This window comes from Lygodium microphyllum, chromosome 14 (genome assembly GCF_053477565.2).
Source record: "Lygodium microphyllum isolate KBCC chromosome 14, Lygodium_microphyllum_v1.1.10, whole genome shotgun sequence".
Lineage (NCBI taxonomy): Eukaryota > Viridiplantae > Streptophyta > Polypodiopsida > Schizaeales > Lygodiaceae > Lygodium > Lygodium microphyllum.
The window spans coordinates 25434333-25461022 of NC_141148.1; the positions used below are offsets into that span (position 1 = coordinate 25434333).

At 39.9% G+C, this 26690-nt stretch overlaps 1 protein-coding gene across 1 annotated transcript in view; it reads right to left on the reverse strand.

Annotated features, from left to right (window-relative positions):
• LOC148025429 (26S proteasome non-ATPase regulatory subunit 1 homolog A-like) overlaps positions 1-1944 on the reverse strand; it is a 36778-nt gene extending 34834 nt beyond the window's left edge. Inside the window, exon 1 of the mRNA XM_087692557.1 lies at positions 1638-1944. Within this exon, the coding sequence (XP_087548683.1) occupies positions 1638-1783 (146 nt within the window). The 5' untranslated portion in view covers positions 1784-1944. The remainder of the gene's footprint in view (positions 1-1637) is intronic.
• Between the last annotated feature and the right edge of the window lie 24746 nt (positions 1945-26690).

Genomic DNA, 26690 nt, shown 5'->3' on the forward strand with positions numbered 1-26690 from the left:
GAGCCTCTCCCTCACCTCTCACATAAGTACTCATGATCATGTTATAGACTAACTAAGAGCAAATTACAATCAAACCCCCCATCTCTATATAGCTCTCGCACCATTACCTGTGAGCCGTGATCTTGTGATAGACTCACCAAGATAAGATCACAATCAAACCCCAATCTTGATGTCGCTAAAGATTAAGCTCCTCACCTTGCAGATGACAATCACCACGATGCATGTTGGAAACAAAGATAGTCCAATCACAACTTTAGTAAGATGTGCATTTTAACCTACCCAACCAACATTAAAACGTAGCATAACAATGTTGACTTCTAAATGCATCAATTAATTGCAAATGCACTAAATTTCCCAATACAACTGCAGCTAACCTCAATTGTATTGCAATCATCAAAATCCAAATACATGCAACCAACCCCTTGGAGAAGGCCACAAGACTCTAGCTCATGTAAAGTGATATTTGAGCTCTCCTAACTTTGTCTTCTCTCTTTAAGTGACCTCATTTTTTAATGCTTATCGATGTTACTATGACGGTAATCTTGTTCTAACTTGAATAGTGACAATGTCATAACCACAAATCACAAAATCACGAACTTAGAACTTTATGGATCACCATTGTGATCGCTCACAAGAATGATCTACCATGAATTGAGTCAACGTAACCACCAAAAATTGACCCACCATCAAACTTGTGTCTAATCGCCCCCACTGAGGACATAAATGACACCTATAACCCTTTTGCTTGCACATGGAATGCATATTCTCCTCCCTCTTACTACAAGTAGCTACCTGCTGGAAGCCTCTCTCTCACTACACATGAACTTGCTCTTCTCTTTGGCCTTTGCAATAAAATAATTGGTTAGGCTATCTAGCCTTGCAACACATTCTCTTGCCTCTCGAAAAGGTGGTAGCCAATATTCACGGCCCACTCCAAAGCATCCAACCAATAGAAACTTGTTGAAGCGAGTTAAGTATGCATCCATGTCCTCCACTTGCTTTTGTCGAGAGGATTCCCACTCGTTCCTTTGTTCCAACAGCTTCAAAATAGGTAGAAAAGCTACATTCTGGAAGACAGGAAACGACGTAGCACTGTGAAATGCCATTTTCACCCAATTTTGCTTCACTTTGTATTCGAAGTTGACCCCCAAAACATGGAAAGGTGATGCTAAAGGACTCCTTGAATGATGTAACGGTGAACCAGTAAGGCAACGCAGGACAATGATTTAGAGGAATATAATGCCAAAAAGAATGGGTGCTTGAGCGAGACAACGGAAAGCACAGACGGGTTGTATTGAGATGTGACAATGAACCTCAAGCTGCTTTTACTCGATCCACCGTCCAAACAGCTTTTGTAGCCACGGGATCCATAATGTGTACTCCAATGCCGAAACCTGAAGCCGATGCTCAATCTCTGTTTTTCAAATGCATTTTTAGAACTTCCCGCACTGGCAAAACCCTAACCGAGCGCTTGCCGAACGGACTTAAAGCTCAAAGAGCCGGATGCCGAAATGCAAGCGATCCGGCAGCTTCAGACATAGACAGGAGAGGGACACTTTGAAAGACAGGAAACTGACATAGAGCGACGAGAGAGAGAGAGAGAGAGAGAGAGAGAGAGAGAGAGAGAGAGCGCATACAAGTTAGAGATGTCGGTGGAGACCTCCGGCCAGTAGTAGTCGACGTATCTGTTAATGTTGGAGAGGGCGTGGAGCTTCAGTAGAGGGTGGGGCTCCTGAAGCATGGCCAGGAGCCCGCTGGCGGTGGACACGAGCGCAGTCGCCATTGTTCGTCTGCCTTCTTTTCTGTGTTTCTCTTTGCCTGTGTCTGTGTCTGTCTGTCTGTCTGTCTGTCTGGCCCTCTGAGTATAGCGTGGACAATGGGAAACGTTAAGTCCCCCTTTCACGCTTCGGAGAAACAAAATTGTTCCTCTCGTTTGCTAAGGAAGGGTTTTCTTCCTCGCGAGAAAAACATTTGTCAATTTGGAATGAAAATAATAACCGAGAAAATGTTTCAATGTGACATTTATAGCCTAAAAACATATCAGTCTACTTAACATTTTACACACAAAAAACATAATTTAGTTACTAAATCTCAAATACACAAACGTGTGGCTAACCGTCCAAGACTAGTTTTGGTACCTTTTTTTAATATTCGTTCTAATGCTATGGAATGAACTTTTTTGTGCACAATAAAAAGTACGAAATCATATATTCATTAGAAAACTGAATCATGTTTGGTTATATTTGGTCTCTTTTTTGGGGATACTAATATGCTCTAAAATGTGTCAAATGCCCATACAGGATATTGTATTGGCTAGTGCAATAGTATTGTATCTATGATATATTCTTGTTCTAGTTGCCTTGCGACGTGTATTTTGTTGCACATTTGCAATTGTTCAAACTCAAAACCCTCTTCAAATGGTGTGTAATTTTTGGCATCTTCCCTCATTTTTGTTGGTGGATTTTTTATGTGCACCACTCATTTGTTCTCATAGTTGTCTGTGATGCATGTATATCTGCTTTAGTTTTCTTGGCATCTTTCTAAGTAGATCGTGAGCCTATCATTCTTTATCTTTTGCTTCTTTGTCTACCTTGTGTGAGTTGAAGTCTTTGTGGTCTCTCCTCCTGTTCTTCATGGGGAGAGAATACATTTTGTTAGAGAATGCATGATGTAAGGTTTGTATTTATTGTTGAGCTAGTTTTCTGTTATTGAGCATTATGTATACCTATACATTCTTATTATTGCTTTGTGTTCATTATAGTGCCAAGTGGGGAACATTATCAAACACAGAGCACTCGTTGTATATTTCATTGGCATGATGCAAAGTCACCCTTTAATCTATGAACTTTGGGTCATGTTCTTCATGTTTTATGGGACAAAAATATCATTCTACATCTCTACTTCACTTATGAGCTCAAAAGGTTCCACCCTATCATGATATCAAATAATTTCTAGGGTATTTACCATATATGGCCAAAAGTCACAAAGACTCAAGTAATAAGAGCTAGAAGTACAAATAGAGAAACACTCATAGAAGAAGAAGGTTTGAAAATAATAGAAATCGAGTATATGTAAGAATCCCAACTTTAGATTATGACTGTGGTATGAAAGCTTGTGCCTTAACCACGTATGGTATATAAATTAGTGTATAACTATGAACTAGGGCTATGGCTCAATACAAACATGTTTATATTCAGCCCATATGGTTTATAATCCACCATACATGAGTTTAGATGCCAAACAATGTATTTGTGGCTAAAAAGCAAGCCCATACACTCATACAAATAGTTTGAAACCTATGCAGCCCATACAACATGTAAATCCCTATTTTGGGTTCCCAAATTACTATTCTTTCATCCCAAAACAACTATCTTGCATCTTATTATATTGTAGAGTAATAGATATCAAAAATATCTACAAAAACTCTTTATTCAAGAAAGCCAAGAGTAACCTTCAAACATAGATCAAAGTGAGAACTCTATGAATAGCAATATTACTCTATTCCCCTGTGTATATAACAATAAAAAAGCTTCAGGAACAATCCATAAGCATCAAGGGTTTTCTTTCCCTCCTTCTCCCTTCATACTAGATCAGTATACCATGTGATATGCCTAAAAAAGCCCTATATCAATATAGTCAAAAGCCTTCATCAAGCATAGATCCGAGATAGATCACAGAGAAAACTTTATGAATAGCAATGATGCCATGTTTCTATGCAAAAACAATAGTGAATCTAAGCATACATCAACCCCAAACACTAGTCTTGCGTTCCATGACAACAGTGAACCAAGAGGCATCAAAATAGTCCACTTTTTTCCTTGTTTCAGGACAGTCAAGAGCAACCTTCCAGCATAAATGAGAGAGAGAACTCTATGGATAGCAGTGTTGCCCTATTTTCTTGCATATACAACACTACATTTTAGTATACAATAGATTTCAGAGTAGCCCTTGCTCAACTGTGAAGTATCTCTCAATATTCAGCTTCATATATGTAGAGTATGCATTATAGAATGCTTATTTCTTTTGTCCTAACCAAGAACAATCATCTCACATGCAAGTTCACCACAAAATCCACCTTCCTACTACCATGAAACATGTGCAAAACAACCCTAAATTGGTGTCCATTTTTTTTCCTCCAAAATAATTCAAAATAGCCCTAGAAAGCATGCCTAACTCAAGTAAAGTCCTCTTTTTGTCTAAGTATGGGCACTATGCCTATCAATAGATTGATACATGTAAAAGACTTAATGTTTTCTTTGCATGCTTGGACACTTGGCCAAGACTCTCCCACAAGTTAAATAATTGACTTAACACTTCATGTAGACAAGTAGCTAGTGTCCCATATGCATACCTGTAAAATACTAATATAAATGGACATTTCCATTGCTTTCCTATATTGGACCTATGACCGCATGGCAATGTATGCCCAAGCACTTGTGTGACCTTTCAATTGGCATATGTCATTTTGCAATGACATTATATTATAAGGTGTAATCTAATATGTCAACAATCGTAGAACTCATAACCTATTGCTTCATTTAGGCACTTACATCGGTTGTTGTCCATTTATATTAGCAGATTTTCCAACAACGGCCTATTTTCAAGGGTACCATGGGTAATATCATTTATAGTTCTGCTAACACTGCTTGATATGTTAGTAACACCAAGTAGCTGCATGGGATTGATTTGAAGTCATGAGGCATGGGATGTAGTATGGGAATGGATGAGGATATATAATTATTGGCGATTGTTGTTAGTGCATGATGGACAAGTTTCCCATCTTGTTTGTACATTGTATTGATATGCATCATCCAACAAGAGTGCTAGATGTAAGAGAAAGCGACATGGAAGGAATTGCAGATGGTAGGTTACTATTTCCCTTCTTTGTAGTAGGTAACAAATTGGGCATAAATCTAGATTGTGAGTGAGAAATTGGCATTGGTTGAGTAAGTTTTGATAAAGTGTTGTATTGTCAAACATATCCTTATACAAGGCTGATGTGCTCATATATAAGCAAGCATAACATTTTTTTAATATTCAGGATGTGTTTCATTGTTTTGATTTTTTGGATACATTGCTTTCTTTATCCAAGCATTGATTTGGCTGCTTTCTTGGTGCACAATATTGATTTGAATGCTTCTAGCTTTTGAGTAGAGCTTTCAAGTATTGAATCTTTAATCACTTTCAATTTTGGTGTTTCTTTAAACCTACAGATCTTCCTTGAGATAAAGCAAACTTTTGCATCGACAAGTGCATAATTTACATTCCAAAAAGTAGCATCGTCTATTTGAATCAAAGGGCATCATTTGCACTCTAAAAGGCGTCATCATTTGTTGGCACCATTTGTATTCTAAAAATGTAATGTCTCCATATTTCATTGATTACAATGCCATCCTTGTTAAATTTTTATGGCACTTTGACAAGTTGGTTCCAACCTCAACAAAATCATATTTCCATCTCTAGTTTAAAACTTAGCCCTTTGAGTGTATAACTAGATCACTAAATAGATTATTCCAACTCTTGGCTCTGAATATTAGCCTTATTTTAAAAAATGTGTATGCTTTATCCCCAAATAAAGGGTTAAAACCTTAGTATTAAAATAAGCTTTAAGATAGTCTTTGCTTATAATTAATGACTAGAGGGAAAAAGTGTTGCATGAAAAGGACAAAGGCATCAGAAGTTACCATTACACCAAATTGAGTCTATATTTAGATCGCCATGCTTTGCTACTAGTCCATATGACTCAACAATCAAATTGAAGGAGCAAATCATCCCCCCCTCCCCTTCCCCAACCTTAGAGCCCAAAATTAACTATGGTATAACCCACCAACTAGAATAAAAAGCTAGCCATTTCCTTCAAGGGACATTCAACACCTGAGAGAGAGAGAGAGAGAGAGAGAGAGAGAGAGAGAGAGAGAGAGAGAGAGAGAGAGAGAGAGAGAGAGAGAGAGAGAGAGAGAGAGAGAGAGAGAGAGAGAGAGGGAGAGAGGGAGGGAGGGAGGGAGGGAGGGAGGGAGGGAGGGAGGGAGGGAGGGAGGGGGCAAGGTCCTTCTTTCTCACCCACATTTTTGTGGAGATGAGGTGATGCCATGCCAAGAAGACGAGTTGAGGAGCCAACATGCCCTTATATTAACACCCTACCTCAAAAACCCTAAATCTCTACTCTTTTTTCCTAGCCAAAACTTTGTCCAAAGGCGAAGTATTCTTCCTCATCATGCCATCAAAGCAAGTTGCACACATCAATTAAGGAGATATCATGCACCATGTTGCAATTCAAGTGCCACCATTGTGTGTTCTTTTGCAACTAAAATTTGTATTAATGAAGGGGATTGAGAGGAGAGAGGAAGAGGGGAGAGAAGACTATAAAAGAGAGAAAAAGAGAGTGCAAAGAAGAGAGAAAGACTAGAAGAAGAGAGAGAGATGGTTGGTAGCCATGAAAGGACAATGAGAAGCTTGAGAATGTTAAAGGACAATGTTTTATTATTCAAATGGTGCCTACACAAGTGTCCTTCACACCTTTTATAGTCGAATTAATGTGACAATACGTACTTATTCAAATATGCCCCTAATGTAGTTCCTTACATTCCATCCCTACTCAAATGTTTTTTTCCTAAAAAACAAAGATGGAACTTATTACAATGTTTTTTTCAAGTGGTGGAAAGAGGCAGAGTGCTAAGCATATACCTTGTCAAGGATTTGCTAGAAGAATTACCACTATAGGGTTATAGATCAATTACAAGGTAGATAGATCCATTGGACAACATAAAAAGGCAATCTTGGGTCAAAATTATTCAATTTAGTGCTCCTCATGGATGTAGACACAATGTTGTCCATTGCAGATCCTATTGCACTAAATATGTAGTAACTTTTGATTGGCTGATCTGAATAAGAAATGCTATAGCTTTAAGCACTTTTAGTCATATTTCTCTTGCATCTCTATCATTAAATCAGAATAAAATATATCCCAAAACAAAGAGCTATCATGTAGTGAAACAAAGCTCACTAATTGGCATAGTCTTTCTCACAAAGAATGCTTGAAGTTAGGGACATCATTTCATAATTAGTGTCGGGCTACATAGAGGCTAATAGCAGTCTTCATCCTCGTAGAGATCAAAAGGAAAAGTGTCATCCCATCCATGCATTAAGTTCTTGTCCACCAAGATCATAGAAATATGAGATTTTCACTCTATCCTACTTTTGGTGTGTTGAGTTAGTTGCAATGGAGCTTTTGTGTATAGATGTAGAGGTTGAGAGAGAGAAGAGATAGAGACACACGATTTGTGGTATTGAGGAGTGTACCTTAATAATGATTTTAGATAGGTATATGTACTATGTACAACCTAGCCCTTACGGGCAGACACAAGCACTTCCCTCTATCCCAACAACCTCCCCCCTCCTAAAGGCAATGTGCCCAAAGGTAGAAAAAAAGAATCAACCAAGTCTAAGTATGTACAAAGCTGAAGAGACTATACCTATCCAATACCCCTGCCAGAAATAGGAAAACCTCTCTATTGGAAGAACTTTTGTGAGAAGGTCTACAAGATTATCATCATTATGCACCTTGACCAACTCAATGCTCTTGCTATCAAGTACCTCTCTGATGAAATGATACTTTACCTATATATGTTTTGTCTTTGCAAGCATGAAAGATAGGGTTTTGTGCTAACATGATAGCACTTTGACTATCACAGTGGAGGATAGAAACCTTAGTAATCCCAAGCTCAGCAACAAAAGGTGACAACATAAGGCCTCTTTGCATACCTCAGTGGGGCAACCACATACTTTGCCTCCGTAGTAGACAGTGCGACACACTTCTGTAGCCTGGATATCCAAGAGATAGATTCCCATGTGAAGTTAAACACATACCCTCTAGTGGACTTCCTACAATCCACATGTCCAACATAGTCTGCATCCGTAAAGCCAATGATAGATGTCTTTTGCTTACCAAAGCAGATGCACAAATCCTTTGTGCCCTTGAGGTATCTCATAATACATTTCAATGCTTCCCAATGCTTCTTGCCAGGGTTTGCCATATACCTGCTAACCACTCCCACTACAAAGGCAATGTCAAGATGTGTAGCAACCATAGCATACATCAAACTACCAACAACAACTGAAGCATATGAAATCTTGGCCATTTCAGCCTTCTTATCATCAGATGTAGGGCTATCCTCTGCATTGAGTTTCACATATGGAGGCAATGGAACTTTGATTGCTTTCCCCCCTTCCATATTGAAATGCTACAAAATCTTGGATACATACTCCTATTGAGATAGATAGAGTAACCCCTTCAGTCTATCTTCAAGTATCCGCATCCCAAGAATGTGATTGGCATCACCAAGATCCTTCATGTCAAAGTTGCCATGAAAACTTTGCTTTAGTGAATCCAAGGCATGAGTATCCCTGCTAGCAATCAGCATGTCATCAACATACAAAACCAAGATAATCAGGCTGCCATCTGCTGCCTTCTTGGTGTACAAGCAGTGATCAACTTGACTTCTTTGAAAGCCCTGAGACTGCATGAAAGTATCAACCCTATGATACCATTCCCTCGGTGCTTGTTTTAGTCCATACAAACTTCGTTTGAGCTTAGAGACCATCTTCTCTTTGCCTTTAGCAACAAAACCCTCAGGCTACTGCATATATATGTCCTCATGCAGATCACCATGTAAAAATGTAGTCTTTACATCCATCTATATGAGCTCCATATCTTCAATTGCAACCAAGCCCAAAATGGTTCTTACAGTAGTCATCTTGACTACAGGAGAGAAGATCTCATCAAAGTCAATTCCATGTTCCTGCTTGTACCCCTTTGCAATCAACCGTGCTTTGTACTTTGGCAAAGAACCAGAGGTGACCTTCATCTTGTAAACCCACTTACGTGGAAGAGTTTTCTACCCTTTAGGTAGCTGCACCAAGTCCCAAAGCACTATTTTTATCAAGTGATTCCATTTTCAACAACATGGCCTTGCACCACTTCTTGCTGTCTGATCTAGTCATTGCTTCCTTGAAGCATGACGGCTCACCACAGTCAGTGACCATGACATAATTTGCAACATACTACGCACCAAGAATAAACTTTTTTGGATGCCTTGAAGGTTGGGTTGACCTATATAGCGAAGGTTGTGCATTTGCTGGGTACTGGGCATGCAAATCTGCATTTACATCTTGCTGTCCTAAAATACAAGCCTGTAATTTTGCATGTATAGGTTGTTGTCTTGAAATTCCAACATGTTGTCCTAATAATTTAGGCTATCCTAACTACATGTTTTCAAGCTAAAACTGTGGGGTATCATGGGCAATACCTTGCAGGTCATTTGCAGCACCATTTCTTGCATTTTCAAGAGTATTTATAGCAGGTATACGCTATTGTCCGTTGGGCATAAACTGTTGTCCACCAGGTACATCCTCCCTGAAAACAATCCTCTTGACTTCCTCAATCTTTTCATGCTACTTATGCATGCGATCTTCAGGGAAGATGACATCATTATTGCGTACTATCTTTCTTTTCTCAAGATTCCAAAGTCTACACCCCATCTCACCCTCATCACCGTATCCTAGGAATATGCATTTATAGGACGTTGGTTCTAGTTTGCTGCGTTCTTCTTTCGGCATGTGCAGAAAAGCCTCATAGCTAGACACATGAGCATAAGAAGGTGACTTGTGACCACTCTTCCTGAGGAACTCTCCCCCCTCCCCCCCAAAGACCTATTCGGTAACCTACTAATCAGATGAACATCTGTCATAATAGCCTTTGCCCAAAAGCCATGAGGTAATGCATCATGAGACAGCATCGTACAGACCTTGTCCAATATGGTCCGATACATACGCTCTACAACTCCATTCTAGGGTGGATTATGAGGGGTAGTGAGCTCCCTCTTTATCCCCTTATTGTCACAAAATGCCTGAAAGGCCTTGGACACGTACTCCTCACCATTGTCAGAGCAAAGACATTTAAGTGTCTTATCAGTCTCATTCTCTACCAATACCAAGAATTTTTGAAACTTGTTAAGCACTTCGTCCTTGCTACGAATAGGATAAACCCATACCTTTCATGTAACATCATCGACATATGTGACAAAGTATTTCTTTCCTCCTAGAGATGATCCTAGAACATGATATATTATATTGAAATGTACTAACTTTAGAGGTTCAGATTTCAGTGAAAGAGACTTTTTATGAGATGTCAGTGCATGCTTACTATAAACACAATGATCACAGTGCTCAAAATTAGCATAACGAAGATAAGGCAAGTAACCTAAACGAGAAAGTACTTTCATTCCTATTTGACTCATGTGTCCCAACTGGCCATGCCACAAGGAAACACTTGGTTGCTCGGTCTCATAGCAACAACATGGTCACACACACTAAATACATGGAGAGGATATAAAGTATCACTATTTGAATCTCTGGCAATAACCCTAGATCCTCTGGAAATCTTCCATTTCCCATCACCAAAGTGGTATGAAATCCATTGTCATCTAGCTATCCAATACTAACCAAGCTCTTCTTAAGTTGAGGTATATGCCTTACATTCTGAAGAGTGAAGATAGATCCATGCTGAAACTGTAGTTGCACGACACTGCCAATACGTGCAATGTCACATTCATAATTGTCTCCAAGATGGACAACACCATGTTGACCTCCTGTATAGTCTGTAAACCACTCATGGTGAGGGGTGACATGAAAAGAGACATGTGAATCCAAAATCTAGGTGTGCATGTCATCATCCATATTAGCTATTAAAGCATGTGCACTGAAACATGAAAAGACAAAGAGTATATCATTCCCACTGTTGCTCTCATGGCTAACTACATTCACCTCTTCGATCTTTACACTACTCTTCTTAGTAGGCTGACTCTCTTTCTTATCTTCCTTGGTGTCATCCGTCTTCTTGCCCTTCCCTTTCTCTTTCTTCCATTTATAGCAGTCACGTTTGAAGTGACCTTTCTCGCCACAGTGATGGCATTCAACATCCTTATTACATGATTTACTGCATCCCTTGCTATCAGATTTGCCTTTCTGTTGTGATCTACCTCTAGTATGCAAAGCACTGGAAGGCTTACTGGATGCATTGTTTTGCCCATTCATTTCTTCCATGAGTAGAGCACTCTCTACATCAGCATATAAAAGCATAGTATTAGAATTGCTCATAACAGTTCTAAAGGTATCCCAGCTCTCTGATAGAGTGCAAAGCAAGAACCTAGCTTTGGACTCATCATCAATATTGAACTTTAGAGTGGCAAGCTGCTAAAAATGGAGTTAAAATCAATAAGGTAAATAGGCATTGCAGTACCCTATTTCATATGCAAATCCATGAGTTTCTTTAGCCAGTAGACTTTGCTTGCAGCACTCTTCTAGGCATACAATTCTTCCAATCGCTTCCAAATGTCATAAACAGAATCCAACCCTTCAATGTTAAATAGCAAGGCATAAAAAATCGATAGCTCAATGGTTGAGCGTACAATCTCATTTAGCTCATCCCAGTTGTCCTGCTCTGCATCAGCTAGTTTTGTTCCCTTTACTTTAATCGACTTTGCTTGCTTCTTCTGCAACAAGATATTATAGCACTGCTTTTGCCAAACTACAAAGTTGTGTACTCTTTCAAGTTTCTTGATATGCATAAGATGATTGTCACTACTACTAGCCATGATTCACAGCCAAATAATTGTATGATAGTAAATGACAACTAATGTCAAGCAATGGAAGCTCCAAAATCCTCTTAGTAGTATGTAAGGAATATCCCCAAGTATGTAGTAGCAAGAACATACATAAGTTCATTGCCCAAAATTCCTCAAAAGTATTCAATGATAGTAAACATACAAATTTTTCGAAAAAAATTGAGTGCAGTCCTAAAATTCTTGACAATACAGGTGGTTGTCCTGCAATTCAGGAGTGCAGTCTTGAAATTCCTAATAATACAGGTGGTTGTCCTGCAACTCAGGAATGCAGTCCTCACATTTACGAAAAATCTATCTTGAAAATTCAGAATTGAAATAACCTCTTAGACTGACTGAGATTGAGCTCTAAAGATCATGCAAAGTTGTGCCTCAAAACATCACCATAATGTTCTTGCATAGAAACATATCAAATTTCTTGATAGTGAGGTATGTTGTCCTGAATATACAGGAAACTATCATGAATGTACAACAATAGACCTATAGGTAAAGCTAATCCAAAAATGAGCTTTAATCACTACTCAAATGCATTCCAGAATCAAATCTTAGCATGTAACATTAACTATAAGCATGAATACATGGTATAGAATGCCCAAGACTAAGTCTAGAAGTAAGACATAATGCATATGTAGTCAAAATGTTATTCAGCTCTGTTATTCCAACAGCCAAATCTCTATCAAAACCAAGCAAAATGATGACTCTAATCACCCCAAAATGATCTCTAATCATGGACATAACATCTCCAAGTCATGTAGCACCAAACGGGCATCAGATAGTCATTACATAAGTGAATAATAAGCATTATTCACTCAAGAAATAGCTGTTGCCTTGTCTCTAGCCACAAATATGTTTGCAAAATGAGCCAAGTCCTTGCCAAGATTAGCTCAAAATGGCCTTAAGACAATACCACATGGTTCCCAAAGCATCCAACATCAAGATACATCCAAATAGCTATCATATGAGCATCAATATCAAGAGAATAGGTACTGTCCTGTTTATTACATATTTGAATACTATGTATTTTAGACTTGAAGCTAAATGTATATCGGCCCCAAGTGTAATAACACACTTTAATGCTCAATGCTAAGCATTAGATGCAAACACTACAAGATATAGGCCTTATACTGATGTTAAAAGCGACGAAAATGTTCATAAAGAAATTTGCCCATGTCGTCGCAAAAAGCGTCGTTATTGGTGACGCTATAGAACAGTCGGTATCAGCATCGTTATTTGCATCGGTATAAATGCGACGCTGATACCGACGCAAATAACAATGTTGATAAGTCGTTATCAGCATCGCTGATATCGATGCTGATAACGACACTTTGCGACGCAACACGTGTAGTAAAATTTCGACGCTAATAGCGACGGTAATATGGATTTTTTTTTGTGGCAGGGCAGCAAGCTGCCCTATTACATATAGCAATATATGCTTTATTTGGGCTATACAAAATAGTTTTAGTAATGCGTACAATGCTTGTGTAAATAAAGGCAAAGTGTACTTAAATCATAATACTGATACATGAAATAAATACATAATCGCATAATGAAAGTGACCGGTACAATCATGGCAAGATACTACCACTACATACAAAATGTCTATACAGATCACGTGACCAAAAAAGAAGGGTATGTGAGCTCTAGGGATCAAGGGCAAGCTATAGGTCATCACCATCTAAAACCTCGTCCCGCCGCAAAGGAGCATCGAACGGACTCTGCAAAAAAAGAAGCAACTACACATCAATCCACCATACAATAATGCATTCTAATTAAACATGGTAACTATGGACAAGAAAGATTAGTGACTTACAAAGCCACCGCATCTATACAATCAGTTGATCAATGCAATGAGACTGTGCCTCTCTGCATATCGAGTCTCAAGGCCGGTGGGATCGGTAATGGAGTGCTGCAAAGAAAATAAAATACAACTGTTAGAAACACGATTGTCAATACAAAGGATATTACAAAAAAATAAGCAAGCAAAACAAAAGAAAAACTTACAAAGTCCTCCAGATATATCCTATGGCCGCCACTCCCAAGATGATGAACCACTCCATCCTCTAGTCGTGCCCTCATTGCCTCGCGTTGCTTTCTCCAACGTCATGGAGAATCTGTAGCATCCTCCTTGAGTCAGTGCTAGTCGTCCGTGTCTAGCCACTCGGGCCTTGAAGCCCCACTCTTGAGTGCCTTGCATGTGTTCGATCATATGTGTGACATATATGCATGGATGCACTCCATCATCCAATCCGTAGAAAACCTATATGCTGCGGCTGGTACCGAAAACTCCTCATGCAAGAATGCTACTATGTAGTCCTTGCTCCCCTCTGGTATGTTCTTCCAATGATCCAAGACGTTGTGCTGAAAAACTTGTTGGCATAACTCTCTCATGCGAGCCATTACCCTCCTCCCCTCACCATTCATGATGATGGCTCCTGACCTATCATCTACAAGGTAGGCATATCCCTCTGGGATATGCCTAAGATGGGTCCTCTCCCACCTGCGACCATACTCTTGGGCATATCTAGGAGACCCCTGTACATATGGTGTATCTACTGAGGTAGTATCTATGGGAGTAGCACCCATAGGGGTGCCACCTACGGACGGCTAAGAAAAAGTCTCAGTGAGTGGAGTAGACGTCCCCTTAGGTATGACAAATCCCGGAAGTGACATAACTCTAGCAGAACAACGAGATGGAGATATCGCGTTCGTATCTCCACAACAACTACCTGAGCCACGCTCTCTCGAACTGCCACCACGAGAGCAAGGAGTAGTACCTGTATCCCAAGCCGACCCCGGGATCACTACATCCAGATCTCTGCAACATCCCCTTGAACCACTCCCTCCGTTTGGCCCAAGTCTGGAGCATCCACCTCATCTACTAGAAATTGAAGCATCAAAGCGCGCCAAATAGATCTAATAGAGCGGCCTGACGGCGTTCGAGACAGCTCCTGGTCTGTTATATCTCTGAATCTCGCCATCTGATTTGGAGACATACGCATGAAGATCTCCTGTAGCTCCTCATCGCTCATCCCTCGACTCATCCTGATGATCTAAATATCCACAAAGGTCACCTGCACAGACAAAAAATGATGTTAGCATAATCAATATAAATAATACAAAGCACGGTAATATAAATCTTAAAAAAATGATCTTACTTAAAATGTATATCTTATGTATCCTTATAAGCGATTTGTCAAAGAATTGAGTAGGTGGATGCTCTAAGTATGAAGTACCCTATGGTTCCATGTCAATCTCCTGACACAACTCTGCATACACTGGAAGGTCGATAGACATGTCACCACAAAAGGATGAGTCCAACTCATTCTCAAATAATTCTTGGACTCCTATATTTCCATCATTGTTACCCAATGCTGGCTCCTCTACATGCTCCAAGCTTTCGGTGGCCTCCATCCCTTGCAATATCGACCCCTCTATTTGCATACTGTCCTCATCTATGCTCAGAACATCTCTTTGATCATATACTCTCGCACTTTGGGGAGCTGAAGGTATAACATACCACCATTGAGGTTGCCGGGGATTTGGATAGAAAATTACCTATTCACAATCACATACAAGAGAGATTTACCTATTGTGACATGTACCATGTCATAATACAATTAAAAAAGACATGAGTTCATGCACTTGTCCACAATGGGCCGGCAACACAAACATGTCGCGTAAATCTGTCCATTTTTTTTTCGGAATCTATTTCGAGAAATCTAGATGGACCTCATCGAACTATTGCTCCAGCTCCTTCAAGTACCACTTTGAACCATTGCACATTGAATAGGATCATGGAGAAGCTACAGTAATCCACTGTGACAATACTTTGTAAGTTTTCAAAATGCTCCATCTCATCTATAACTGTGTTTGGATCCGTTGCTCGTCATCGGCTGTCTTGCTCGAACCTTGCCATGATACCACAATTTGTTGTGGAGCGCATTTTGTCAATACGCTCCATGAGAAAATGCCGTCCGTGCGACCATGTTGCACTATATATTTTGAACTATACATTAAAACAATCAATTAGTTATTGCATATAAAATATAGATACGACAAACCCTAAACACGTCATCACCTTTGGACTACATCCCCTCAAGAATTCCCACTCCTCGATTAAGACCTCCAACCCTTCGCGAGACGTTGCAGTCAAAGCTCCATGCAACCATCGCGTTGACATAAAGCGCGACATCTCCTCCGTGCCCTCAGGATATTGAATCGGTCGATGGTGTGTACTATGTCAAAATTCAGATCGCGCTTCCTCTCGATCTTTCCTAGCTTGCTGGTACCTAGCGAGCCATGTCTCCATAGAGGCATAGTGCAACATACAAAAGCAATTCACTTTCTCCTCCATTGCAGTATCCATTCTTTTTTCTACCCCATTTCCAACCACCACATCTCCGGTTAGTCTATCATCATCCTTCACTGACCATAGCATACTATTGTCTGAATCCATTGTTGGTAGCCATTGTGAGATATGCACTAGCACCTCAGACACCAACCAACCTTCAGCCATGCTACCTTCTGGCCGAGCTCGTTGTCGCACAAAGCCTTTTAGGGTTTTCATAAAGCGCTCCAAGAAGAACATCCATCGCGTATGGACAGGTCCAACAATCTCCACTTCATCTACAAGATACACAAGAAGGTGGATTTGTATTGTGAGCATGCTAGTAGGTAGATATTTCTCAAAGAGACAGACCATCTCCACTGCTCTTCGCCTCGCGGATTCAATAGAGGACGGCTTAATCTCCTTCTATGAGATCCATTGCATTAAAGTCGATAACCTGTAAATTGCCCCGTGTATTTCTGGAGAAAGGCATCCTGCGATCACGATCGGTAGTACAAACTACCATAAACGAGAAAGCATTATGAACAACGACTACACTCCAAATAGCAAAATATACAGGCCACTTACAATCCATTTATAGTACAAACCTGACATATCTTATGCCAATCACGGGATTTTAGCCCTAATAATTGGTTGTCTTTAGAAAATGTTGACCTGAGAGAACGCATCATACTCATCGAAGTGCAGATAGACTTTTCTATTTGCTTCACAATGTGCTCTTCTTTAGTGAACAAAACCTAAGGAGGACGAGGTAGTTGCAAGCGACCATCATCACTCGACTGCGGCCAAAGCGCCTCCATCTTGCCTACCTCCTTCAAATCCATTCGTGCCTCTACAGTGTCTCTCTTTCCTGTGATGTGATCCCATAACAAGCTGCCCACGTTCTTGAAAATATGCATGGGATCCAACAAGTGGTTGATTTGTAAGTGGGTCAAATATGGTAACTTGTAGAAAACTGAGAATCGTCGCATTCCATTTGGATGTGACTCCGTGTGGACCATTTTTAGCTCATACCAGCTTTGGGCATTCATACGTGCTAGAGGTCGCCCAAGAAAACCTTCCCTAAGTTCATAACCCTCTAGTAAGAAAGCGACGTGTCCTTGATATATCATCTTCTTCATGGTTCATGACCTTTGAGAGTCTAACTGTGGCCCGCACAATGGACATGCATGATAACTTGAGGTAACTAGACATGTCCCAACACCTCTATCTAGTGAATACAAACTTGAACGAGCTATGATAGATATTACCAATGAGAACAGAAGCCTACTCACCTGAGCACTCTTCGAATCTCAGAAAGTCATGTATCATTCATATGAGAATGGCCTGAATATTGGCGGACTGTCGACCATCACGCTTGCTCATATCTTGCACAGCAACCCCCTCCTCCCACAAAATCTTAAGCTCATCGAAGATACATGTCCATATTTTTGACTTTGTAGAGGTCGGGAACGAGTAAGCTAAGGATGAGATGTCCTTTCTTCGTAGAAAGCCATGGAGGGATATTGTAGTTGACAAGGACTATAGACCACACACTGTAAGAAGTTGAGTGCATACCGAATGGGTTCATGCCATCCATAGCAAGACCGAGTCGAAGATTCCTTGGCTCTCAGGCAAAGCCTGGGAAGGTACAGTCAATGTGGCTCCATGCGCGTGAATCTGCTGATATTCGTTGAACTCCATTTGTGGACCTATTCTGTGCATGCCACCTTGTCAAGCTCGCCATATCGGATGACGTATGAAACATATGGTTTATATAGGGGATAAGAAAAAAGTGTCTAATAACTTTTTGAGGGATGGTTTGCCCTTGCAAGTCCTCTCAATGCCTGTGAGCACCACACTCTGGACATGTCTCCATAGTCTCATATTCTCCTCGAAACAGTATGCAATCATTTATACATGTATGGATGTTGTTGTAGTCCATGCCAAGCTTTCGTAAAACATGTCACACATCATCACGAGACTCAGGCATAGTATTTGCAAGTGCTAATATATGATACTTCAGTAACCTTTAAAAAAATCATAAAATACCTTGAAAAAGCATAAATGTTTTTTATGATAGTGCCGAAAAGAAATCAACGAAGCATACGTACAAGGCACCTGAATAACTCGGTCACACTCGCATCGCTCCACCTGTATTTTGCTCGCATACTTAGGAGTGCAAGCAGTGTCTTTCACACAAGATACTCGGCACCCATCATATAATGGTATGGATGATTTCTCTCTAAGCAGATCAAATGTCTCGACATCCATGGGCATCAATGCATTGATCATTGCCTCCATCTCAAGCTCCAAGATTGTAGGAAAGTCTAGAAGACTACCTATCTCCTTTGGTATTGATGGTATAGATTGGGTAGTACCTTCCAAGTGGTTGATTGGCTCAAGTACTCCATCCATTGCATGCCCACAAACTCTTCTAACTGGCCGCAAAGGGTGCACTCCTCCTTGGGACGAGATGTCACCTCCCTAGATAGAAAATTTGCCAGCCACACCCAATGTTTTTGTATATGATATTCAATTAGTTTGCGAATATAATGCATGATTGATATACACTTTTCTTACCATTTGCTCAAAATATGAGATTGCCTGATCAATGATCTCTGATTGCGAATACAATGCATGATTGATATACACTTTTCTTACCGTTTGCTCAAAATATGAGATCACTTGATCAATGATCTCTGATTGAAACTTGCCAAAGCGTCGTACGTGTTCTATAGACAATCAACGTTTTCGTCTAATTGCTAGCTTACATTGAGAGCAAGGACATGGGACATGCTGATTAAGATATGCCTCGCGATCTTGAACATCACAACCTTCATCGTTTTCCATTTGGTCTACGTTACAACAAACAATTTGTTTTTACTATTATTTGTTTTTTCTTTCTTAAATTGTTTGAAAATGGATTTCTTCTCTTGTAACTCAACAAAGTTAATGTATGTAAAGTCTCCATCCACCCACAAATTAACGTATATCAGAGTGTTTCCCGTCTCGTAGTATTGCACCAAACCTCACCGGACCTCGCCACCACTACTACCACTACCACTACCACCACCACCACCACCACCACTGCTACTACTTACAAACAAGAAAAGAAGAAGTTAAAGAACAAGATCTTACCCTTTGTTTTTTATCCATTCATTCTCTTCTCTCCCTCCATCTCTCTCTCTTTCTCTCTTTCTTTATTATGTTGTATGTTTATTCTCTCTCTCTCTCTCTCTCTCTCGTTCCTTCTTTCTTTTTCTCTTCCTCTCCCTCTCTCATTTCCTTTAACAAAACATCTCTCTCTCTACTACTACTACTACTACTACTATAAACATGAAAAGAAGAATAAACAACAACAACAACAACAACAACTACTACTACTACTATAAACATGAAAAGAAGAATAAACAACAACAACAACAACAACTACTACTACTACTACTACTACTACTACTACTACTACTACTACTACTACTACCACTACCACTACCACTACCACTACCACTACCACTACCACTACCACTACCACTACCACTACCACTACCACTACCACTACCACTACCACTACCACTACCACTACCACTACCACTACCACTACCACTACCACTACCACTACTACTACTACTATAAACATGAAAAGAAGAATAAACGACAACAACAACAACTACTACTACTACTACTATAAACATGAAAAGAAGAATAAACAACAACAATAACAACAACAACTACTACAACAGCAACAACAAACAAGAAAAGAAGAAAAATACTACCACCACTACTACAACAACAACAACAACAACAACAACAATAATAAACAAGAAAAGAAGAAAAAACAACAACAACAACAACAACTACTTCTACAACAGCAACAACAAACAAGAAAAGAAGAAAAAACAACAACAACAACAACAACAACAAACAAGAAAACAACAACAAACAAGAAAAGAAAGAAAAAAAAAAAACAACAACAACAACAAACAAGAAAACTACTACTACTACTACTACCACTACCACGACTACTACCACGACCACGATAACAATAAACAAGAAAAGAAAAAATTAAACAATGGCTACCACAACAACAACAAATAAGAAAAGAAGAAATTAAACAACAACAACAACAACAACAACAACAACAACAACAACAACAACAACAACAACAACTACAACTACCACTACCACTACCACTACCACACTGATATGAAGACAATATAAAATAGGATCAAACACTTTTTTAACTTATCTTCAGATTAATGTTTGTCTCATGCCCATACAGGAGAATTAAGTGTTCATTTCTGCCTCCGCAGAAAAATCCTTTCGTCTCCCGGCAATAAAACCCGAAGGTTTATCCTACCAAGATTCTGCCTTGTAACTAGTATCAAGGCCTCGAGATCCCATCTCGAGTCACGTAGAACACTTGTGTAGGGTCCAGAGGTATTGGGATTTATGGCCAGAGCCCCCACTGGCACCCAAGCATCCTCCTACGCCAGGTAATTTCCATGAAGAGACCTCTCGCGGTAGGTTCAGTCCACATTCCTAGCGCGGATTCATAACCCCCTTGGTTAGGGTTTGGCGGTTTGCAGGGGGTAGCTAGTGCCATCCTTCCTTAATTAACCCTTTAGGAAATCAACCACAGCTGAAGCAACCAGCCTAATAATATTTACTAGGGAAAACATCCCTTCTGTTCCCATGGCAAATTATCCTTATAGTTCCCACCATGAAAATATAATCACTTGGATATTCATCCAAAACCACAACCAATCCTTAAGTATCCTTTTGAGAATAATCAAGCTGAAACAACCACCCTAACATCCTTTAACTAGGAAAAAATCCTTTTGTTCCCATGGCAATCAATCATCACAGACCCAGCCATGAAATCATCAACCACACCCCACTTGGGTTAACATCCAAAACCACATTAACAAACAGTTGAATGCACAACCTCTTGCTTCAAGGCATTGCAATCCCATTGCATGCACAACCAGAATTTAGCTTGGATGTATCAAAACACTTGCTCAAGAGATTTACAACCTTTTCAAACAACCAAGCATAACTTGGGTCAATAATCCATTTAGGGTCAGGTCACTAGCTTCAATTAAGCTAGGAGTGTATCCATTTGCGATAGTCCATAGCAAGATCGATAAAACAATTCGCAGGCAATTATTCTTATTCCTAATGCATCGGATCTCATGAAGGTCTAGGTTTCTATCCATCGGTGCAATTGCATCCTATGAATGGAAACTAACATTCCGTGTGTTTAATTTTTATGCAGATGCAAATCGTGATTTTTATTGGTTAATTTAGGAATTGCTCTACGCGAAGGTCTATCATTTTATGTAAAATTTTATGAAAACCTTATCATTTCATGTGCGTCAATCCATGCAGATTCCATTCTATTTGTCCCCTTGACTCCCATGCAATCATCCCGTATTTGCAAGTTTTCGTGTAACAATATTTCATGTACTAGGCTAGTCAATATTTCATGCAACTCACGCACTTGAGTTTTCATAATCATGCACTTTAAGTATTGAAGAGAAACCATGAACAATAAGCAACAAGAATAGCGAGAGGGTTAGAGGACACCATTTTCGAGGGGGGTGGTCAATGTTGTCTTCTGATTTCCCTTCAAGTTCTCTTCTTTCTCACCTTCTTCTTCTTCTCCTCTCTCTCCCTCTTCTTCTCCTTCTCTCTCTCCCTTCCTCCTCTTCTTCTTCTTCTACCCTTCTTCTCCTTCTCTTTCTCTCCTCTTCTTCTTCTTTTTCCTCTTCTTCTTCTCTCTTCTCCTTCTCTCTCTCACTCTTCTTCTTCTTCTTCTCCTACTCCCTCTCCCTCTCCTTCTCTTCTTCTCTCTCTTCTCCTCTTCCTCTCCTTCCCTCTCTTCTTCTCCTCTCTCTCCCTCTTCTTCTCCTTCTTCTCCTTCTTCTCCTTCTCTCTCTCCCTTTCTCTTCTTCTTCTTCTTCTACTCTTCTCCTCCTTCTCTTTCTCTCCTCTTCTTCTTCTTCTTCTTCCTCTTCTTCTTCTCAAATAAAAGGTGAATGCTAGCGGAGATAGTGGGACAAAAGAGAGGTGACTCTCTCTCACTATCAAAGATCTCGAAGGGGTGCAACCAACAGACCCGGGGGGAACTTTGCCCACCTTCCGGTGATTCGGAACCCATGTAAGGAGCCTGTCATGCCGTTTTATCCCTCACACAGGTACAGTGAGTGGAGAATTGAAGATTGAAGAGTTTCCAAAGGCTCAAGTATCTTCAAGATCAAAACAGGGTACAGGGCACTACAAGGCATTTACAGGTTGTTACAGGTACACCCTTCATTACTGAAGTATAGATGCAGGTACTACAGGGTACCTCTACTCAGTCTTCTACAAGGTTTGGTAACCATTTGGGGTTACTAGTTTATCTTACAGGGTCAAAACAGGGCATTCACAGGTCAAAACAGGGTGCAAGCCTGAACAGTTCAGACTCAGAGATTGAGTTGCATAATTTTCTGTCCTAAATCTATTATAGCATGCTATAGCTGATCTCGAAGAGGGAATTCTTGGCTTCAATTTGAACTTAAAAAAATTTGAACTTGGATTTTCCTAGCAAAAGTTATAGCCATTTTTCTGACAGGGGGTACTGCAGGAGTGCACTATTATGGCAAGGCATAAGGGTAAAAATAAGGTCCGATATGATTATACTCAGAAAATCAGAGATTCCATGTTGGATAATTTACCTCAAGAGATCCTTGAAGAGCCTCAACAACAAGGAAAAATTAGTACACTCAATGATACCTTGTGTGTACATGAACAAAAGCATAGAGAACATTATGAGGCCCTACTATCAAGAATGGAGCAAATGGTTTTGTCTATTGATCAAACGAAGTCTTCCATTAAGAAGTTAGTAGATACAATGACTCAAATAAAGGCTTCTATTGACAAATTGGTGAAATCCAATGCTCAAATTATGGCTCAATTCTCCCAATGGATGCAGATGCAAATGGGATCTAAAGAAGCCAAGGAGAAAGCCAATTCAAACAGTAAGGCTTCAGTCCCACTTCAACCATCTAACCAAAATGGTCATGGTCATGGAATTATTGGACAACGAGGCATCCCGAATAGCCAATATGAAGTAGGTGAGACTTCACAAAGGCATGATGACTATTTGGACAGTTTGAATGGAGCCAACTCTCAAGCTTTTGGGCTGAATACTCAACTTCTTAGGGGTCCTCTACCAACAGGAAGATTGCATAGTGGTTCTTAGCCACCTATTGGGAGATTTCCATCTCTATTTGGGGGTTCAATGCATGGTACTCATGATCGGTCTATTTTGTAACATCAACCATTCCATGAAAGAGAGCTGGAGGACAAGATCATTTTAGCCAAATTTAATGATCGGTCATCTTCACCATCTAATTTAGAGAAGTGGACCTCTAAGATGAAATTTTACTTTGACATGTTTCCCAAAACTGATGACATGAAGATTCATTTTTCTTCTTTGCATTTGGAGGCATTTTCCCGTACTTGGTGGAGGTATAAAAAAAGGAAAAACATACTTGTAGAGAATTAGGAAGCTTTCAAGGCACTTATGTCTGAAGTATTTGTCTCCCCTCTTGAAAAAGAGAAATTGGCACGGAGATGGTATGGTTTGAAACAAAGAGGCCTAAGTGCAAGAGAGTACACTAACCAATTTCTTAACCTACCCATGTATGTAGAAAGCATCACTGATGAGGCTAAGCTCCACAAGTACATGTATGGTTTAGAGCCATCTTTATCAGCTTATTTCATGGCACAAAACCCTACTTCTCTCTTTAAGGCTATTGAGCTTGCGGAGCGCTATTGAAGAAAATATAGAAGAGAATCTTCATTTCAGCATGGTTTTGGACAGTCAAGGACTATTTTAAAACAAGGGCAAGTTGGTAACACGTATAGTAGCAATCATGTGCCAAATGGGAGCCTAATGGTGCCAACTTATCCACCATTCAATGCTTCTGGACCTCAAAGTAATTTCAGGATAGTAAACAGTCCTAGAGTTGACTTCAAACAAGGGGACATCAAGCCTAAATCCATTTCAACCAACATGAATCCTAAGTCTATTCCTATGGATCTTTACAAAGAAAGAAAGGAGAAAGCCTTATGTTTCAAGTGTGGGGAAAAGTATACACCTCATCATGCCTCAAAATGTGTATATATAAAAATGCCAAACCCAAGCTTCAAAGTATGTTAGTCTTTGAGGATCTTGAAGATGAGATGGATGAAGCTAATGCAATTGCACTCAATGCTGAAAATGAAGATCTTGAGGAAGAAGTTGGGCAAGAGTGTTTCTATGATCTAGCCGACTCTTTTCCTTTTGATCCAGGTGGAAGTGTTCCTTTTGATCCAAGTGGGACTTGTCATGAGCCACTTGCTGCCACTAGTTGTTCTATTTCCATGGATGCTTGGACAGGTTCTAAGAGCCCTAATACACTTCATATGAAGGGTAACATTCATAGAAAGGTTGTGTTCATTCTGATAGATAGTGGCAGCACCCATAGTTTCATGAATAAGTCCATTATGGACAAGATGAATTGTATTCCCACAGATTTACAGCAGCCCATTAGAGTTCAAGTGGCCAATGGTGAAGAAGAAATTAGCACACAGATATGCCCACAGGTTTCTTTACAATTGGCTGAAAATTTTGAAGCAAAAGTAAACCTGATTACTTTTGAAATGGGGCCTATAGACATTTTCCTCAGTTGTATATGGAGTTTATCTTCAATGGACAGCTCATCCATTTATAGGGAATTCCTAGTAGATCATATTTTCGAGCTTATTACCATTCAACAACTCAAAAGGGAGTACAAGAGGCACTCACAAATATTTGTTTTGCATTTGAATAAAGAGATGCAAGATCAGCCCAATAATTCAGCAAACCATCCAGGCTTGACAGCTCTTCTTGAGGAGTATAGGGATTTGTTTGAGGTGCCTACTTCATTGCCTCCCAAGAGAGCAGTAGATCACCCTATTGATTTGGAGCCCAACTCAAAGACAATCAGAACGAGAGGAAGTAGCAGACTTGGCATTGCACTTGGTTCAAAGAGAATGGGAGACGGAGGGGAGTGCAGTACGTCAACCCTCCTACCCATAGGGAAAAATCCCATTCCGACCCCCTAAAACAATGCAAGTCAGTTCTACCTGACTAGTTGGTCAATTTACCATCTTCCTATTTCTATTGCTGATTTAGAAAAGCTCCCAACTAACCGAGACCACCCTACCATTGGACGGACCCATCGGGGGTTACGCCCACCCTCTTTCCTCTGATGATGGGTCATCTTTAGTTTTTCAATTACCTACAACACATTTATTGGAACATATACAACCAGCTTCCTTAATTAGTCCATTAAGTCACAGGTTCCTTCACATAATTTATCTCACCAACACGCATACAATTCAAATAGTAAAGCAAACTTCTTTATTATATTGGAAGTTTATTACAATTTTCATCATTTTGTCCCAACGGAAGATACATAGAATTCCATACGGATGTTCTATCCACCAAGATTTCACCCTCATAACTAGTATTTAGGGTTCCAAGATCCCATCCTGGGTCACAAAGGGGCTCGTCAAATTCTTGGAACAATACAGGATTTACAGCCAAAGCTCCCTCTGGCACCTACATTTCCTACTGTCTGAGACTATCCCTACTGACAGACCTTTCGCCTACGGAGCTGGTCCAAGCCTCTCGTAGCGATAATCATGACTCCCTTGGAGTAGGGTCTCGCCGCTAGCTTGGGGGTAGCCTAGCTCAATCCTTCCTTTTATTCTGTCTGACAATATTTTCAATCAGAGATCTAGATTCTAGCAAACACAAACAATCCTTTCAAATGTGTATCAAATGATGCAATAACAATCACCCCAACATGTAATTCACAGCTTCACATAGCCAAGGTAGACCTTATCCTAAGGTAACCTTACATTCTAATGAGGATTCTCCTCCCCATAAAGAACTGTTGAGTACATCTCTTATAACATGTTAAGCAAGGCATGAATTTTCCATTTGGGTTCACTTATCCAACATAAGTAAAATCCCTTAAAGAAATATATTGTGCCAATAACTCAGCGAGATGACTTATTAGACTCCTACATAGACAATCAGTTTCTATAACCATCTCTAGTTAACTCTTAACTTGTCGCGTTTGACCATATTTATATCGAATGCACATAAAGACATGTACAAAATCCTTTCGCAATCAATTCTATCCTGATTCTATGACTTAGAATCTCAATTAATCTAGCTACAAATCATAGTGATTAATTGTTTATGCTTGTACTAATATGTTTTCTAGATGAGTTATCAATTTGTGTAAGTGAAGAATATGGAAACTAATATCTTATGTAATTATCTTATATAGCAAAATAATAATCTAGTAATGAATAACCTGGTTTGGTAGCATGATGACATTAGGAACTTCGTCTTTACTCGCACTTGCATTAGCCACACCCGATGTTCCGCTGGTAGTGGCAACTCCCACAACCTCGAGCACTCCCGTATCATTGGCAATACCCATTGCTTAACTGGTTGCGTTGGTCCCTATGGTTTTTCCACTTCGTCACTTTGGAGCCATCGTCCACGAGTGGTTCAAGAGATAGGGAAGGTGGAATAGATTTGAGATGAGAGAGTGTAAGAGAATATGGCTTAGTTAAAGATCAAGACAAGGGATTTG